Source organism: Pipistrellus kuhlii, unplaced genomic scaffold, assembly GCF_014108245.1.
Source record: "Pipistrellus kuhlii isolate mPipKuh1 unplaced genomic scaffold, mPipKuh1.p scaffold_m20_p_123, whole genome shotgun sequence".
NCBI lineage: Eukaryota > Metazoa > Chordata > Mammalia > Chiroptera > Vespertilionidae > Pipistrellus > Pipistrellus kuhlii.
In genome coordinates, this window is record NW_023425431.1 from 343,589 (window position 1) to 361,781 (window position 18,193).

General features: G+C 55.1%; 1 protein-coding gene across 1 annotated transcript; it reads right to left on the reverse strand.

Moving 5' to 3' along the window:
• Positions 1 to 671: 671 nt before the first annotated feature.
• On the reverse strand, positions 672 to 17,353 carry NLRP5 (NLR family pyrin domain containing 5). Its single transcript, XM_045580384.1, has 15 exons — positions 17,065 to 17,353; positions 16,327 to 16,404; positions 14,579 to 14,635; positions 13,864 to 13,920; positions 13,102 to 13,158; positions 11,265 to 12,184; positions 9,646 to 10,334; positions 8,591 to 8,785; positions 7,707 to 7,874; positions 6,628 to 6,798; positions 5,235 to 5,405; positions 4,155 to 4,325; positions 2,937 to 3,107; positions 1,931 to 2,101; positions 672 to 839 (listed from the first exon to the last, which is right to left on the reverse strand). Exons 1-15 carry the CDS (start codon positions 17,351 to 17,353, stop codon positions 698 to 700), a joined length of 3,507 nt encoding a protein of 1,168 aa, XP_045436340.1. The 3' UTR covers positions 672 to 697.
• Between the last annotated feature and the right edge of the window lie 840 nt (positions 17,354 to 18,193).

Consider the following 18,193-nt stretch of genomic DNA (forward strand, 5'->3'; position numbering starts at 1 on the left):
CGCTCCCAGGCGGCAGGCAGATCGTAAACGTCTGAACGGGACGCCCGCAGCCACCCCGGTCCATCCGCTCGTGGACCCTTCTGCTGGCTCACAGATGGGGGCCTCTGGCTCAGGAACAGATACGTTTGGTCACAAAGGAGACTTTTTAAAGAGGGAATGGCCCAGCCGGGGTAGCTCAGTGGTTGAACCAAGAGGTCACCGGTTCAATTCCCGGTCAAGGGCACAGGCTGGTTGCGGGCTCAATCCCCAGTGGGGGGAGGGGGGGCGTGCAGGAGGCAGCCGACCCATGATTCTCTCTCATCATGGATGTTTCTCTTTCTCTCATTCTCCATCTCTGAAATCAATAAATACATTTTTTTAAAAAGTAAAATATATAAAGCACACCGGACACGTCTGCCGAATGCTGTGTTTATTGGGTCCACGCTCCAGGCTCGGAGGGGGAGAGGCAGTGCCCAGCCGCTCGCTCGGTGCTCAGTCTGGGTCCTACATCCGGGGCGGACGCAGTACATCCGGGACCCCGCAGTGAGGCTTTGGGGCTGTGGGACCTCAGGCCCGCCCCGCGGAGGGTCCTTGGGCACAGCCGGTCCCGGGTTTCTCCGCCGGAGCCCAGCGGAGCGGGTCGGGCAGGGAAGGGAGGGGAAAGGGAGGGGGGAGGGAAGGGGGAAGGGGGGGAAAGGGAGGGGGAAGGGGGCCGGCCTCAGTTTCTCCACCAGTACCGGTCGCCCTCGTCCTCTGCGCCCGAGGAGTACCAGCGGCCGTCGATGACCAGGTTGGGCTTGCGGAGCTCGGCCTCCTCCAGCAGCTTGACGATGTGTTCAGGGAACTGCCACTTCCACAGCCTGCGGGCGGGGCAGGGGTTAGTGGGTGGGGCAGGGGCGGGCCAGAGAACACAGGGGGCGGAGCGGGGGGGGGGCAGGGAGAGGCTCAGGGGGCGGGGCAGGGGCAGGGGCACAGGGCTCTGCTTCAGCTCGCCTCCCTCCGCATCCCTGGATCCCCTAGCGCAGTGTTTCCCAACCTTCTCTCATGATGAGAATCACCTGGTGGAGTTGTTAAAACACAGATTCCTGAATCCCAACTAAGAAGTGCTAAACTAGAATTTTTGGGAACATATAGGTAAAATTGTATACTTAACTAGTGTTCTAAGACAGATTTTATATACAGAGCACTAAGTTAGGTATGCAATTTTTACCTATATGTTCTCAAAAATTCTAGTTTAGCACTTCTTAGTTGGGATTCAGGAATCTGTGTTTTAACAACTCCACCAGGTGATTCTCATCATGAGAGAAGGTTGGGAAACACTGCCCTAGCGAACCTGACACCTCCCCCCCCCCCCCCCCGCACCCCCCCCCCCCGCCTTTTTTTTTTTAATTCTCACTGGAGGACTTTTTCCATTGATTGTTAGAGTGGAAGAGAGGAAAAGAGAAACCTTGATGTGGGAGAAAACATGGACGGATTGCCTCCTGCCCACGCCCTACCAGCCTGGGAGGAGCCTGTAACGGAGGTTCGTGCCCGGGGCCGGAGTCGAACCCGGGACCCTTCAGTCCACAGGTTCAATCAGCTAGGGCTGAACCTTCCATCTTTTTTTTTTAAATCCTCACCCGAGGATATGTTTACTGATTTATTTTTAAGATGTATCTGTTGATTTCAGAAAGGAAGGGAGAAGGAGAAAGATATGTCCATGAGGAGAGAGAATCATGGACCGGCTGCCTCCTGCAGTGCACGCCCTTGGCCGGAATCGAACCCGGGACGCTTCAGTCCGCAGGCTGACGCTCTGTCCCCTGAGCCACACCGGCTCAGGCTGTTTTTAGGTTTTTGAGGATCAGCATCGCGTGTGTGTGAGGACCTGCCCCTCCCGCTGCCCCCGCTGTCTGGGAGAGAGGCCTGTCCCCGGAGGCCGGTTGGACGGACGGATGGACGGCCGCGGACTCACCCGATGACGCGCAGCTTGGACGCGGGGCGCGCGAAGGCGCGGCAGAGCGTGCGGACACCCTCGGCGCCCAGCGGGTTGCGCAGCAGGTTGAGGCTGTGCAGGGCGCGGCTGCAGAGCATCACCGAGGCCAGCGCCTCGCAGCACCCCGAGGTCAGCTCGCAGGCCTCCAGCCTGTGGGGGGACACAAGGGGGGGAGACACAGGGGGGGTGACCCCGAGATCAGCGCTGCGCCCCCTTCCTCTTCCCACCGCCCCTTTGACCTCCCCTTTCACAGAAAAAAGAAAAAAGAAAAGAGAAGCATCGCACTCCATCCCACAGGGAGAATGCGTGCGCCCCGATGCTGTGAGCCCCGGCTCCAGTGGTTCAGTGGATAGAGCCTGGGCCTGCGGACTGAACGGTCCCGGGTTCGATTCTGGTCAAGGGCATGTGCCTAGGTTGCGGGCACATCCCCAGGAGGGGGCGTGCAAGAGGCAGCTGGTGGATATTTCTCTCTCATCGATGTTTCTAGCTCTCTATCCCTCTCCCTTCCTCTCTGTTAAAAAAAAATCAATAAAATATATATTTTTTTAAAAAAAGGATCCCAGTTTGATTCCAGTCAAAAGCACATGCCCAGGGTTGCAGGCTTGATCCCCAGCCTGAACTGTGACCCCAGCCCTGGCCCTGACCCCTGACCCCGGCCCCAAGCCCTGATCCCTGAGTCCAGCCCTGAGCCCTGACCCCTGGCCCTGAGCCCTGATCCCTGGCCCTGACCCCGGCCCTGAGCCCTGAGCCTGACCCCTGACACCTGACCCCAGCCTTAAGCGCTGACCCCTGGCCCTGAGCCCTGAGCCTGATCCCGACCCTGAGCGTGACCCGGCCCTGAGCCTGACCCCTGACCCCAGCCTTAAGCCCTGACCCCTGGCCCTGAGCCTGACCTCTGACCCCGGCCCTGAGCCTGACCCCTGACCCCAGCCTTAAGCCCTGACCCCGGCCCTGAGCCCTGAGCCTGACCCCTGACCCGGCCTACCCGAGCCTCCGCAGCGGGGCGGTCTTGAGCAGCAGGCTGGCGCACAGGGTGGCCACGCCGCCGTCCCCCAGCGCGTTGGCCGCCAGGTCCAGGCTCTGCAGGTGCGGGCTGGTCCGGATCACCAGGGCCAGCTTCCGGCAGCAGGCGGCCGAGAGGCCGCAGCGCACCAGCCTGTGTGTGTGGGGGGGGTGGTGAGAGAGAGAGAGAGAGAGAGAGAGAGAGAGAGGGGGAGAGAGAGAGAGAGAGAGAGAGAGAGAGAGAGAGAGAGGGGGAGAGAGAGAAGGAGAGAGAAGGAGAGAGAAGGAGAGAGAAGGAGAGAGAGGGAGAGAGAGGGAGAGAGAGGGAGAGAGAGAGAGAGAGAGGGAGAGGGAGAGAAGGAGAGAGAAGGAGAAGGAGAGAGAGGGAGAGAGAGGGAGAGAGAGGGAGAGAGAGGGAGAGAGAGGGAGAGAGAGGGAGGGAGGGAGGGAGGGAGGGAGGGGGAGAGAGGGAGAGAGACAGCAGTGAGGAGAACCGTGGACCGCCTGCCTCCTGCACCCCCCACCCCACTGGGGACCGAGCCCGAAACACGGGACTGGGAATCCAGCCCTGACCTCCTGGCTCCTAGGTGGACACTCACCCCTGCCCTAGTCCCTGAGCACTTCAATGCAACCCCAACCGCCCCCCCCTTCCATGGCGTCTCCGTGGGTGGAGCCTGCTTCCTGGGCCGCTAACTCCCACCAGGCAGCTCAGTGCCTGAGGGCATGGTCCTCCTACTCCACGGTGGCGGTTCGATCCCCGACAGGGCACATACAGGCATCAGCCAACAGATGCATCGCTCAGAGGAACACACCAGTGTCTGTCTCCCTCTCTCAGACCAATGAGAAATGAGAAAAGGAAAGGATAAAGAGGTAAAGATGGAGTGCGGGCACCCTGGGCTTGTCCTCTGGCTCCCGTCTCCTTTTATTTTAAAAAATTATTATTATTATTATTATTATTATTTTTTTACAGAGAGAAAGGGAGAGGGAGAGAGACCTACAAACATCGATGAGAATCATCGATCAGCTGCCTCCTGCACACCCTCCACTGGGGATGTGCCTGTAACCAAGGCCCATGCCCTTGACCGGGATCGAACCCGGGACCCCTCAGTCCGCAGGCCGCCGCTCTATCCACTGAGCCGCACCAGCCGGGCTGGCTCCTGGCTCCTGACCTCCGCCCCCCCCCCCCCCGGGGGGCACTCACTCCAGGTCCCGGAGCCGGGCGTTCGGCTCCAGCAGCGCCTCACACAGCAGGTCAGAGCCGGCGTCGCCCACGGCGTTCAGGCTGAGGCTCAGGTGCGTCAGGTGCCGGTTGCCCACCAGCCCCAGCGACAGGAAGCCGCAGCTGACGGCATCCAGGCCGCAGTTCCGCAGCCTGCGGGGCGGCCAGGGGTCAGGGAGGTCACACCCCGACCTCTGACCCCTGACCCCCGACCCCCGACCCCTCCCGGGGCCGCCTGTCCGCGGAGGGTGATGCTGGTGTCTAGAAGGCTGCTGGCGCTGGTGGTAAGAGCAGGGGTGAGGCCTGAGCTGGGGGGTGGAGGTCAGGTGAAGCCGGGGAGAGGTCAATGGGGGAAAAGGAGGCAATGCAACACTTTTTTTTTTTTTTTAAAGACTATTTTTTAAAATTATATTTTTATTGATTTTTCACAGAGAGGAAGAGAGAGGGATGGAGAGCTAGAAACATCGATGAGAGAGAAACATCCATCAGCTGCCTCTTGCACACCCCCCACTGGGGATGTGCCCGCAACCACTGTACATGCCCTTGACCGGAATCGAACCCGGGACCTTTCTGTACGCAGGCTGATGCCCTATCCACTGAGCCACACCGGTTTTGGCCGATACCTTCAACAATAAAGAATTTAAATCACATTGATCAGCGGAAACCGGTGTGGCTCAGTGGGCAGAGCGTCGGCCTGCGGACTGAAAGGTCCCGGGTTCAATTCCGGTCAAGGGCATGTGCCTTGGTTGCGGGCACATCCCCAGTGGGGAGTGTGCAGGAGGCAGCTGATCGATGTCTCTCTCTCATGGATGTTTCTGACTTCTATCCCTCTTCCTTCCTCTCTGTAAAAAAAATCAAAATATAATAATAATAATAAAATAATAATAATAATAATAATAAAGAGAAAGGAAGATGCAAACGGAGAGAGAGAGAACGTTCCTAGGAAGCGCGAAGCTGGAAGGTGACCCGTAGGGACCTTTCCTGGCTCCGTGCGCTGAGACGGGCCCACGCCGGCCAGGGAGCCACGGGGCCCCCGGGGAGCGGGAGGGGGGACACACTCACATCAGCCTCTGCAGGGCGCAGGCCAGGGCCTTGAGGCCGCGGCACAGCAGGGCCACGCCGTCCTTGCCCAGCGGGTTGGTGGACAGGTCCAGGTGCGTCAGGCTCTGGCTGCCGGCGAGGGCCTCGGACAGGTGCGCGCAGGCGGCGTCCGTGAGGCCACAGCTGCCCAGGCTGCGGGAGAGACGGCCCCTCAGACACCCCCCCGGGCACTCATTCCAGGTCCCGGAGCGAGGGCTGGACCCCCACGGGCACGGCCGGGAGCCCGCACGCAGGACTGGCTGCCCTCTTTTTATGTTTCTTTTTCATCTATTTATTTATTTAAAATATATTTTATTGATTTTGTACAGAGAGGAAGGGAGAGGGATAGAGAGTCAGAAACATCGATGAGAGAGAGTCATCGATCAGCTGCCTCTTGCACACCCCCTACTGGGGATATGCCCGCAACCAAGGTACATGCCCTTGACTGGAACCGAACCTGGGACCCTTCAGTCCGCAGGCTGATGCTCTATCCACTGAGCCACATTGTTTAGGGCCCGGCTGCTGTCTTTTATATCAATATCATCACTAGAGGCCCCGTGCATGGAATTCGTGCACAGATAGGGACCCTCGGCCTGGCTGGCCATCGTGGCTGATCAGGGTCTTTCTTCATTCCGTGCTGCCCCCTGGTGGTCAGTGCACACCATAGCGAGTGTTCGAACTCCCCGTCGAGCCATAACTGGTGTGGCTCAGTGGATAGCACGTCAGCCTGCGGACTGAAGGGTCCCAGGTTCGATTCCGGTCAAGGGCATGTACCTTGGTTGCGGGCACATCCCCAGTGGGAGGTGTGCAGGAGGCAGCTGGAAGATGTTTCTCTCTCATCGATGTTTCTGACTCTCTATCCCTCTCCCTTCCTCTCTGTAGAAAATCAATGTATTAAGAAATAAAACATATCCTGGCTGACATGTACACATAAGGAACTGTTTGACATGGAAATTGGGTCTCAGAAAAACTGGTGGCCCAGAAAGGAGCTCACTACAGACTGATTCATATGCCTCTCAGCCTAACGATTATGGCTTGTCTCATTTTTGATTCTTATATTTCCAGTAGGACACGACCTCACTCATCTGGGGGAAATGGTGAACAACACAGACGGGTGAACAAGAACAGACCCAGAGACAAGGAGCCAGGGGTCAGACGGTTGGACCTCAGAGGGAGGGTGGGGATAAAGGGGAGAGATCAACCAAAGGACTTGTGTGCACACCTAGGAGCCTAACCAGGGGTCAAGGACAATAGGGGGGTAGGGGCATGCGTGTGGGGAGGTGGGGGATTGGAATGGGGGGTTGAGGATAAATATGTGATACCTTAATCAATGAAGAAATTAATAAAATAAATTTAAAAAGGAGGCGGCACTCACACGAGCCTGCGGAGGGCGCACTGCGGCACCTTCAGGGCCTCGCAGAGGGAGGCCACGCCCTCGTCCGTGACCTTGTTGCCTGCCAGGCTCAGGGCGGTCAGGCTGCGGGAGGCCAGCAGGGTCTGGGCGAGGGGCGGGCAGCAGGCGTCCGTCAGCCCACAGTGATCCAGCCTGCAGACAGAGGAGAGGCGGCTTGTGAACCACCCCCCCGGGCCGCCCCCGGCCCCCGGGCCCCTCCGCGGGTCCCCAGCACTGTCTGCTGTGGCCAAGTCTGGCTGGGACCGAACCCTGGTCATGCAGGAGGCAACCAGTAGATTGTGTCTCTCACATCAATGTTTCTCTCTACTTTCCCTCTCTTTTCCACTCTCCCTAAAAATCAATGGGAAAATATCATTGGGTGAGGATTAAAAAAAAAAAAAAAAAAAAAAGTGCTGAAACCGGTGTGGCTCAGTGGATAGAGCGTCAGCCTGTGGACTGAAAGGTCCCGGGTTCGATTCCGGTCAAGGGCATGGACCTTGGTTGCGGGCACATCCGCAGTAGAGGGTGTGCAGGAGGCAGCTGATCGATGATTCTCTCTCATTGATGTTTCTAACTCTCTATCCCTCTCTCTTCCTCTCTGTGAAAAATCAATAAAATATATATATAAAAAAAAAAGTGAAAACCACTCTGTCCGGATGGCTCCAGTTGGCTGGGATTGTGGGTTCAATTCCTGTTCAGGGCACGCACCTGGCCTGTGAGTTTGATCCCTGGGCAGGGCGTGGGTGGGAGGCAGCCGACGGATGTCTCTCTCTCTCTTTCTTGATCTCCCCCCTCCTCTCTCTGAACAAATCTTTGAGATGAGGATTAAAAAAGGAAAGTGAGGGGAGGGCAATGGTAAGATATGTACACATATAATACCTTAATAAAAAAAAGAAAAAGAAAAAGAAAGTGGTCCTGCACAAAGGGTCGTTGCTTCTCTCTGGACTCTGTGTGTGGAGAAAGGCAGAGCAGCCGCCGGCCGGCCGACTGGCCGGCTAATAAAGGCTCCCTAAATTAAAAAAAAAGAAAGAAAAGGAAGTGAGAGCCAGGCCGGGACTCGCCTCAGAGACTCCAGCACACAGTGGGGGTGTCGCAGGGCTTCCTGCACCACCCAGATGTCCTCCTCCTGCAGGTGGATGTTGTCCAGGCTCAGGTGTCTGATGCTCTGGCTGAGGATCAGCGTCTTCCAAAGGTGATTCAGCCCCTGGGCGATCTGCGTCCCTTTAAACCTGCAGGGGGGCGAGGGGGGCGAGGGTGAGATGGTCAGGTGCAGCCTTATTATTCTTTCCGCTGTGGTTCACCCCCACCTGAGGATGTTTTTCTCATTGATCTTTTAAGAAATTTATTTTATTGATTTTTTTTTTCACAGAGAGGAAGAGAGGAATAGAGAGTCAAAACATCGATGAGAGAGAATCATAGATCAGTTGCCTCCCACACACCTCCCACTGGGGATGTGCCCGCAACCAAGGCACATGCCCTTGACCGGAATCGAACCTGGGACCCTTCAGTCTGAAGGACGACGCTCAATCCACTGAGCCACACTGGTTTCAGCTAGCCTTTTATATGTATATATTGATAATAGGACCTTATGACCTTAAACACACTAAGGACTGATTGAAGTGCTTCAGTAAATCATACATTTTGATCTTTACATTCATTGCCTCATGCTGGACACTCGCCCAGAGTGAGCTCCCTTCTCTTTTCCCCCTTACTAACCAACTCCTATTCATCCCTCAAAACCCGAATGCCATGAACCCACCTCCGTCATCCCCTCACAAGGTCTCGAGTCCCTTCCCGTCGCATTGGCTTCTGGGAGCTTGGTTCTTATGCCTCCCCCACATGTGTGTCTCCCCCCCCCCCCCCCAATACAGTCTACCGATGGGCCTTGGCGCCGGCACACGGCCACGCCCGGGGCACGGGGCAGGCAGGGCCGGGAAAGCCTTACATCAGCTTCTGGATCTTGCAGTCCGGCTGGCGCAGCTTGACGCACAGCGTCCTCAGGGCCCACTCGCTCAGGACGCTGCCGGCGAGGTCCAGCTGCTGCAGGCTGGGGTGGCTGCTGAGCGCCGAGCAGAGGGTCTCCCACCACTCGAGGACCAGGGGCTTGGCCTGCAGCCTGCGTGGGGGAGGGGAGGAAACGCTGGCGTCCGCTGGATGGGTTTAAAGAACTATAAATATTGCTCCAGCCATGAAGACGGAAGAGAAGCAGTCCAGAGATGGAAGATGCTGACGACGCGATAGCAGTCAGCAGCTGTGTGTCACTGCAGGCTGCCCAGGACCAAACCAGAGAGGGTTGGACCTGCATTAGCACCAGGTGCCCACCATCCAGGACTGAAATAGCACGGCTGACATGTACACATGAGGAACTGTTTGACATTGAAATTGGGTCTTAAAAGAACTGATGGCCCAGAAAGAAACTCACCACAGACTGATTCATATGCCTCTCAGCATAACGATTATTGCTTGTCTCATTTTCGATTCTTATAACTATATTTCCAGTAGGACATGACCTCACTCATCTGGGGGAAATGGTGAACAACATAGATGGACGAACAAGAACAGACCCAGAGACAAGGAGCCAGGGGTCAGATGGTCGGACCTCAGAGGGAGGGTGGGGGTAAAGGGAGAGACTAACCAAGGACTTGTGTGCACACATAGGAGCCTGACCAGTGGTTAAGGGCAACAGGGGGGCATTAGTGGGGGGGTGGGGGATTGTAATGGGGGATTGAGGACACACATGCGATACCTTAATCCAGGGGTCCTCAAACTTTTTAAAGTGGGGGCCAGATCACGGTCCCTCAGAGAGCTGGAGGGCCGGACTATATGAACTACTAATTCCTACTGTAACACCTCGGCTGCGCTCACTGCCCAAAAAACCTGGCGGGCCGGATCAGACTCCTCTGCGGGCCGCATGTGGCCCGCGGGCCGTAGTTTGAAGACCCCTGCTTAATCAATAAAGAGATTAATTAAGAACGATGGCCGAGGGGGCCACTCACTCACCCTCGGGGGATGACGGGCCAGGCCTCGGCGGCCTCGTCCTCGGGGAACACCTCCCTCACGTCCAGCCGGACGGCCCGCAGCCGCCCGCAGCGCCCAAGGCAGAAGGCGGCCACCAGCAGGTCCATGGTCCTGGCCAGCGTCAGCCTCAGCTCCCGGAACCCGCCCAGGGCCCCGCGGACGAACTCCTCGTCCTGGGTCTCGAAGAGGCAGTAGCAGGCCTCCAGGGCATCGGCCGGGGCGGGGGCGGCCGGCTGCCGGCCCAGCAGGCCCACCCAGCACAGCAGCAGCCGCCTCAGGCCGGCCGGGGCGGCCAGGGCGCAGCCCAGCAGCCCCTCCAGGGCGCCGGCCGCCTTGCGGCTCAGGAGGCCGAACAGGAAGCGCCGGGCCTGCAGCAGCAGCTGGTCGCAGGCCCGGGGCTCCGGGGGTTGCCCCGAGGCCTCACCGCCCGGGGCCTGGGGCGCCCACCCGGCCTCCAGGCCCTCCAGCACGTAGCACAGGGCCGCGAAGAAGGCCTGCAGGCTCGGGTGCGGAAAGGAGAAGCAGCGCTCGCCCTGGCTGTCCGGGAGCAGCAGGTGCCTCTGGAACAGCCCGGCCAGCTCCCGCTCCGTCAGCCCGGCCGCACCCAGGTCCTCGGCGGAGAACAGGGAGCGGCCGGCCCACAGGCCGCACGCTGCCAGCCGGCACAGGCCCTGCGGGAGGCGGCGGGAACGGACATGGGTAAAGCCGGACACCATGGACCGGGGTGGGGTGGGTGTTTTTAAAAATATATGTTTTTTATTGATTTTTTTTTTTACTGAGAGGAAGGGAGAGGCATACAGAGCCAGAAACATCGATGAGAGAAAAATCATCCATCAGCTGCCTCCTGCACACCCTCCTATTGGGGATGTGCCCGCAACCAAGGTATGTGCCCTTGACTGGAATCGAACCCGGGACCCTTCAGTCCACAGGCCGACGCTCTATCCACTGAGCCACACTGGTTTCGGCCATAATTTTTTTAAATTTTATTTGTACATTGTACTTACATTGAAATTATAATAAAAAAAATATAAAATTACAAAACTATTTTTGAATTCTATGAGAATTCTTGTGGCTCCATATAGACCAAATTTTTCATCAAGAACACCCCCTAACCCCCTTACCAAAACCGGTCTGCGGACTGAAAGGTCCCGGGTTCGATTCCGGTCAAGGGCATGGACTAGGGGTGTCGAACTCAATCAGAGAAGGGGCCAAAATCTAAAATCCAGCCTAAATCGTGGGCCGAATGGTTTACTGAACAGTCACAAACTGTCATTGTGATGGAAACGCAGCGGAGTGCAGTGATGACAGCGCGGTGCGGGCCACATTGCAAGGCCTGGCGGGACGGATTTGGCCCGCGGGCCTTGTGTTTGACACATGTGGCATGGACCTTGGTTGCGGACACATCCCCAGTGGGGGGGTGTGTGCAGGAGGCAGCTGATGGACATTTCTCTCTCATCGATGTTTCTTATTCCCTATCCCTCTCTTCCTCTCTGTAAAAAATAAATAAGATACGTTTACAAACAAACAAACATCGGGACCTTTTTTAAACACTGCAGGACATGGGACAGCTGGTTAGAATTGGGGCCGTCTGGTCCCCTTACCTTCAGGACCGTCCGTTCGTCGGGGCCGAGGCAGCGCCCCGCGTCCTCGTCGCCGGGAGGGGCCAGCTGGTGGGCCACGAAGGTGGCGTACAGCCCCGTGAGGGTCTGGCAGGCGCCGGCGGCCGGGGGCAGGCCCGTCCCCGGCGCCGCCTGCAGCTCCAGGGCCCGGCACAGCAGCCACCATGTGAGGGACACCTTGCAGGGGCCGGTCAGCGTGTGGTTGTCCAGCACCGCATGCAGGGCGCCCGCCCTCCGGTGCTCGCCCTGGACGTGCGTGAGGAGGGCCCGGACCCGGGTCTCCGTGGCGATGCCCTGGACGAGGAGGTACCGGGGGGAGACCAGCAGCCCCTGCAGCTTCTCCAGGTCCTCGTCGCGGGCGGTGAGCAGCAGCGAGCACTCTGGCAGCAGGGCCTTCGCCAGCAGGCTGCCCACCAGGTGGGACACGGGATCTCTCTCCCCCAGGCTGTAGCTGATGTCATGGGGCTTGAGGTCCAGGCGGCCGACGCCGTCGATGATGAGCAGGAGCCGCTCGGGCTGGGCCAGGATGTGGGCCGTGGGCACCTCGGGGCCCGGCCACTCCCTGGAGAGGAGCTCGGCCAGGGTGACACTCCCCCTCCAGGGCAGGTCCCGGGCGTCCAGGAGGAAGGCGAAGGCGAACATGCCGGCGTAGAGCTCCCCGCGGGCCCAGTGCAGCAGGACCCGCCTGGCCAGGGCCGACTTCCCGACGCCCGGGCAGCCGTGCAGGACCACGGTGAGCGGCCGGAAGCCCTGGGGGTCCGGGGCGAAGGCGGCCGACAGAGCCTGCGCCGGACGACAATCCGCGGCAAAGGTTCGGAAGCTGTGGTGGGCGTCCCGCGTCGGGGCGAACCGCACCATCACGTAGCGTCTGTACCTCCCCTCATGGCCTCCGGGGCCCATGGCTGACGGAGAGGGCGGGAGAGAGAGGAGAGGAAGGAGAGGCAACGTTGGGCCCTCACCGGGGTGGCTCAGTGGATAGAACGTCCGCCTGCAGACTCAAGGGTCCCAGGTTCGATTCCGGTCAAGGGCATGTACCTGGGTTGCAGGCACATCCCCAGTAGGGGGCGTGCAGGAGGCAGTGAATAGATGTTTCTTTTTTTAAAAAAAAAATATATATTTTATTGATTTTTCGCAGAAAGGGAGAGAGAGGGATAGAGAGTTAGAAACATCGAGGAGAGAGAATCATTGATCAGCTGCCTTTTGCTCACCCACTACCGGGGATGTGCCCGCAATCAAGGTGCATGCCCCCAACCGGAATCGAACCCGGGACCTTTCAGTCCGCAGGTCGACGCTCTATCCACTGAGCCAAACCGGTTTCGGCAGATGTTTCTCTCTTATCGATGTTTCTGACTTTCTATCCCTTTCCATTCCTCTCCATAAAAAAAAAAAAAAAAAAAAAAAAAAAAATCAAAAAATATTTTTTTAAAAATAAGAGGCAACAATGGAAGACTCTCTACATGCAGGAGACTTTCTTCTCAGCCATGTGTTACTGCGATGATGATGATGATGATTTTTAAAAATTTATGTATTTTATTTTATTTATTTTTTTTTTACAGAGAGGAAGGGAGAGGAATAGAGTCAGAAACATCGACGAGAGAGAAACATTGATCAGCTGCCTCCTGCACACCCCGCACTGGGGAGGTGCCCGCCACCAAGGTTTATGCCCTTGACGGGAATCGAACCCGGGACCCTTGAGTCCACAGGCGAGGCTCTATCCACTGAGCCACAGGGTTAGGGCAGATATGTTTATTGATTTTGAGAGAAAGAGGAAGGGAGAGGGGCAGGGGTAGGGGAATATGAATAAACCAGCGTTCTTTACCCTGGTCTTCTGTCTCTGCTGCTATGGCATCCTCTTGCAGCACAACTTGTGGCACTTCTGCAGGCAAGAGGGGGGAGAAGAAGGAAGTCCCACCCACTCAGAGGCGAGGTACCCAGGTCAGACCCACCGGATCCCTGAGTGCAGCGCCAAAATTCTATCCACTGAGCCACACCAGTTTCGCCTTGTGATTATTATCGATATTATTCCTCACTTGCACATACAAAAAAAATGTAAACTTATTTCAGAAAGGAAGGGAAAGATAGAGATGGAAACATCAATGATGAGAGAGAATCATGGATCGGCTGCCTCCTGCACGCCCCCTACTGGGGATGGAGCCTGCAACCCAGGTGTGTGTCCTGACCAGGTTCATAGGTTGATGCCCAACCACTGAGCCATGCTGGACAAGTGCAAGGATATGTTTTCTATTTATTATTTTTTTCCTATGTTTTTTTTTTAAAAAATTTATTTTATCCCTCTACCTTCCTATCTACAGAGAAGAAGGGATAGGGGTAGAGTTAGAAACATCGATGAGAGAAAAACATTGACCAGCTGCCTCTTGCATGCTCCCTACTGGGGATGTGCCCGCAACCAAGGTACCTGCCCTTGACTGCAATCGAACCCGGGACCCTTCAGTCCGCAGGCCGACGCTCTATCTACTGAGCCAAATCGGCTAGGGCAGATGTGTGTTTTTTTTATAAATTCATTTTGAGAGAAAGAGGAAGGGAGAGGGGTATGGGGGAGGAGTAAGCCAGAGTTTTTTACCTTGGTCTTCTGTCTCTGCTGCTATGGCATCCTCTTGCAGTACAACTTGTGGCACTTCTGCAGATAAGAGGGGGGAGAAGAAGGAAGTCCCACCCACTCAGAGGCGAGGTACCCAGGTCAGACCCACCGGGTCCCCGACACAGGGTCTGCAGCACCAGAGTTCACCTCCGCCCTGCCAAACCGGGGACCCTCCAGTCTACAGACTGACGCTCTATCCACTGGACCAAACCAGTCAGGGCAGATACGTTTTTTATTGATTTTGAAAGAAAGATGAAGTGGATAGAGCGTCGGCCTGCGGACTGAAGGGTCCCGGGTTCGATTGCAGTCAAGGGCATGTACTTTGGTTGTGGAGGTTGGGGGGGGGGAGAGAAAATATGAGTAAGCCTCAAATTCCTTCCTTATCACGTTAATTATTCCTGCACTCCCTTAAGTACCCGCCCATCATTTTACTTTATCCAATCCCAGGGGTTTCCCACCGCTTTGCTTTCTCCCGCCTCCTTACTCCACAACCAATGGATTTCATGTCACCCACCCATGTCCCTCCTTCGATGGCAATTTATAAACAGGAATGTACCCGCCATTCTCCGGAGCATCATCTCAATTCATTGAGGTTCTGCTTCCCAACATATGCTGACAGTTTGGCTCAAATAAACTCACTAAAATTCTTTAAAAAAAAAAAAAAGAAAGAAAACATGAACAAGCCAAAGTTCTTTACCTTGGTCTCTTGTCTCTGCTGCTATGGCATCCTCTGGCAGTACAACTTGAGGCACTTCTGCAGGCAAGAGGGGAGAAGAATGAAGTCCCACCCACTGTGTTTATACAGCTATGTTTTTTGATTTTGAGAGAAAGAGGAAGGAAAAGGGGGAGGGGGGAGGGAAGAGAAAATATGAATAAGCCTCGAATTCCTTATCATGTTAATTGTTACTGCACTCACCTAAGTACACGCCCATTGTTTTACTTTTTTTTTTTTAAGTATATTTTATTGATTTTTTACAGAGAGGAAGGGAGAGAGATAGAGAGCTAGAAACATCGATGGGAGAGAAACATCAACCAGCTGCCTCTTTCACACCCCCCACTGGAAATGTGTCCGCAGCCAATGTACATGCCCTTGACCAGAATCGAACCTGGGATCTTTCAGTCCACAGACGACGCTCTACCACTGAGCCAAACCGGTTTCGGCCATCGTTTTACTTTTTATCCAATCCCAGGGGTTTCCCACCGCTTTGCTTTCTCCCGCCTCCTTACTCCACAACCAATGGATTTCATGTCACCCACCTATGTCCCTCCTTCGATGGCAATTTATAAACAGAAATGTACCCGCCATTCTCTGGAGCATCATCTCAATTCATTGAGGTTCTGCTTCCCGGCATATGCTGACAGTTTGGTTGCGGACACATCCCCGGTAGGAGGCGTGCAGGAGGCAGCTGATCGATGTTTCTCTCTTATCGATGTTTATAACTCTCCATCCCTCTCTCTTCCTCTCTGAAAAAATCAATAAAATATATATTTTTTAAAAAGGCAGCGAAACAATTCCTATGTCAGAGGTAGGTCTCATAGGATTTCCTGATGAAATAGGTGGAAGGTAGAGAAAAAATCAGAAATAAACATCTATCTATATATATATAAAAGCCTACTATGCTACCCTGTTTCCCCAAAAATAAGACAGTGTCTTATATTAATTTTTGCTCCCAAAAATGCGCTAGGTCTTATTTTCAGGGAACGTCTTATTTTTCCATGAAGAAGAATATGGTACACATTTATTGTTAAATGAAAATAGGAGAAATTTATTACCTGTATATGGTACGGTAGTACGGTAGTTGTCAACACAAACCAGACAAACTGAATCCTACAGTATCAAGAATTTACTCATTTATTCAATGACAATCATGTCATCATCTTCTGGAACATCATCATAACAATCCAATTCCTGAATTTCCTGGTGGATTTCTTGTGACTCCATTTCTTTCAGAATCAAATCTCTCATGTTTAGCTTGGAGGGGGGGCTTATTTTCGGGGGGGGGGGCGGAATGCCTTATATTTCACTCAGAAGGAAACCTGTAAGTAGGTCTTATTTTCGGAGGATGTCTTATTTTCGGGGAAACACGGTATGTGTCCAACAGACTAGTCAACTTACCTGTTGCTATGACATGCATTGACCACCAGGGGCAGATGCTCCAAGTGGTAGGTTAGCTTGCTGCGTGTGTGTGTGTGTGTGTGTGTGTGTGTGTGTGTCTGGCCAATCAGGACTGGACAAGATGGGGCCCGACACGCCTTAGATCTGGATGAGACGGCCCTGATTGGCCCCTATTACTCCCCAGGCAGAAGGACTCCACTCCTGCACGAATTTCGTGCACCGGGCCTCTTAACACTAAAAATAACGACCGACTTCTGGGGTGAGTAGCGCAGTGGATGGCAGGGCCTCGGACCGAGAGAGGAAACCCGCGCCCCAGCCCCCTCACTGACCTGGAGGCTGGCCCATGCTCGTTCCTCGGTCAGTCCTCGTGGGTGTCAAATCCTGCAGGATTTCAGCCAGGGAACATTCTGCAACACAGAGGACAGAACAGCGGCCACGATGTCACAGCCACGGCCCTGGCTGGGGCTCAGTGGGTTCGAGCATCGTCCCGATACGCCCAGCGGGGGGTGTGCAGGAGGTAGCTGATTGATGTTACTTTCTCATTATCAATGTTTCTAACTCTCTGTCCCTCTCTCTTCCTCTCTGTAAGAAATCAATAAAATGTATTTTAAAAAAATCATGGATCAACTGCCTCCTGCATGCCCCCTCCTGGGGGTGGAGCCAGGCATCGGACCACGACCTCCTGGTTTCCAGGTTCACGCTGAACCACTGAGTCATGCTGGCTGACTGGGCAGCTTTTTTCTTCTCTTTCTTTCTAAGTATATTTTATTGATTTTTTGTTTTATTTTAATTTTTTAAAAATATATTTTTAATTGATTCTTTACGGAGAGGAAGAGAGAGGGATAGAGAGTTAGAAACATCGACGAGAGAGAATCATCCATCAGCTGCCTCCTGCATCCCCCCTCCCCCCTGGGGATGTGCCCGCAACCAAGGTACATGCCCTTGACCTATCCACTGAGCCACACCGGTTTCGGCTATTTTGCTGATTTTTTTTGCAGAGAGGAAGGGAGAGGGAGAGAGGGTTAGGAACACCGGGGGGAGAGAGGGGGAGAGAGGGCCGTACTCACTCTCCATCTCCTCCCTGGCCTTCTGCGCCAGCACGGGCTGGCTCAGCTCCTGGAAGATGTCCATGGCGGCGCTCCAGACCACCACCGCGCGGCAGTGCCCGTGCAGCAGGAAGGCCAGGCGCTGGGCGTCCGCCCCGGGCACCTCCTCCCAGGGGAAGGCGCCGGGCAGCAGCCCCGCCGCGCTGCCCATGAGCAGCTCCTTGAACGCCTGCAACTCCTCCTGGTCCAGCTGCTGGAGGCACCAGCCCAGGCCGCAGTCCGAGAAGGGCGACACGCCCACCTCCCCCATCGCGACGCCTGCCCGGCGGAGGGTCCCGGTGCGGAGGGAGGGGTTGCAGGGAGCAGATGGGACCTGGTGGGGGTCAGGGAGGGGGAGAGGGACAAGGGTCAAAGGAGAGTCTGCATCCCAGGATCGCATGCCCTGCCCTCCCTCCCACCCCACTCCCTCTCTCTCTGAGGTCTCTTCGTCTGATCCATGCCTCCTGCTTCTGGTCCTATCTTGTTCGTCACTTCTTTTTAATTTTTTTCCCAAGTATCACAATGTTGATTGATAGGTACAAGTATAATATATAAAACCAGGGCACGAACATGGCTTGATAAATTAAGTAGGCTTAATTTCAATACTACTATAACAAAAGGGACCAATTCAAATTCTCACCATCTGTTCCACACCCACCGAAAACCACTTCAAGGGCATTAACGATCTTCCCCAACCAATCTGCTTTGTGCAAGTAAACCCCGTTTCTTTTTTAAAAAGAAGTGCGCACTTGCCTAGGCTCAAGGATATTAAAATCTAGCACGTAAAGCCCATTGCTAGAGGTAGACATACAGGCGATACACTATTACGGCAACAACCATCAGTTACAGTGGAGAATTTTTTTCTCACAGCCAAATGGATAATCAGATATTGCAACAACTCAGGTATTACTGAGCAAAAGTGCATTTCTGCAGCATTCGGTGTTGCTATTCAGTTTTCTAACTTAAAACAGCCTATGATAACTGGCAGCAAAGAATGTCCTTGCAATATACTGCCTTCTGCTTGCGAACTTGTGATGTTTACAACGTTCTCGAGGGTTTTGATCCCACTCAACGACGTGCACCTGAACTCTGAAGCCCACGTCACTCAGGC

Excerpts from the sequence above, each read along its gene's own strand:
- NLRP5 (XM_045580384.1), bottom strand. The coding sequence starts at position 17,353 with ATGGGGGAGGTGGGCGTGTCGCCCTTCTCGGACTGCGGCCTGGGCTGG. Across the intron at positions 10,335-11,264 it reads ACGAACGGACGGTCCTGAAG|GGCCTGTGCCGGCTGGCAGC; the intron begins GTAAGGGGACCA and ends CGCCTCCCGCAG. Across the intron at positions 6,799-7,706 it reads TGTGTGCTGGAGTCTCTGAG|GCTGGATCACTGTGGGCTGA; the intron begins GCGAGTCCCGGC and ends CTCTGTCTGCAG.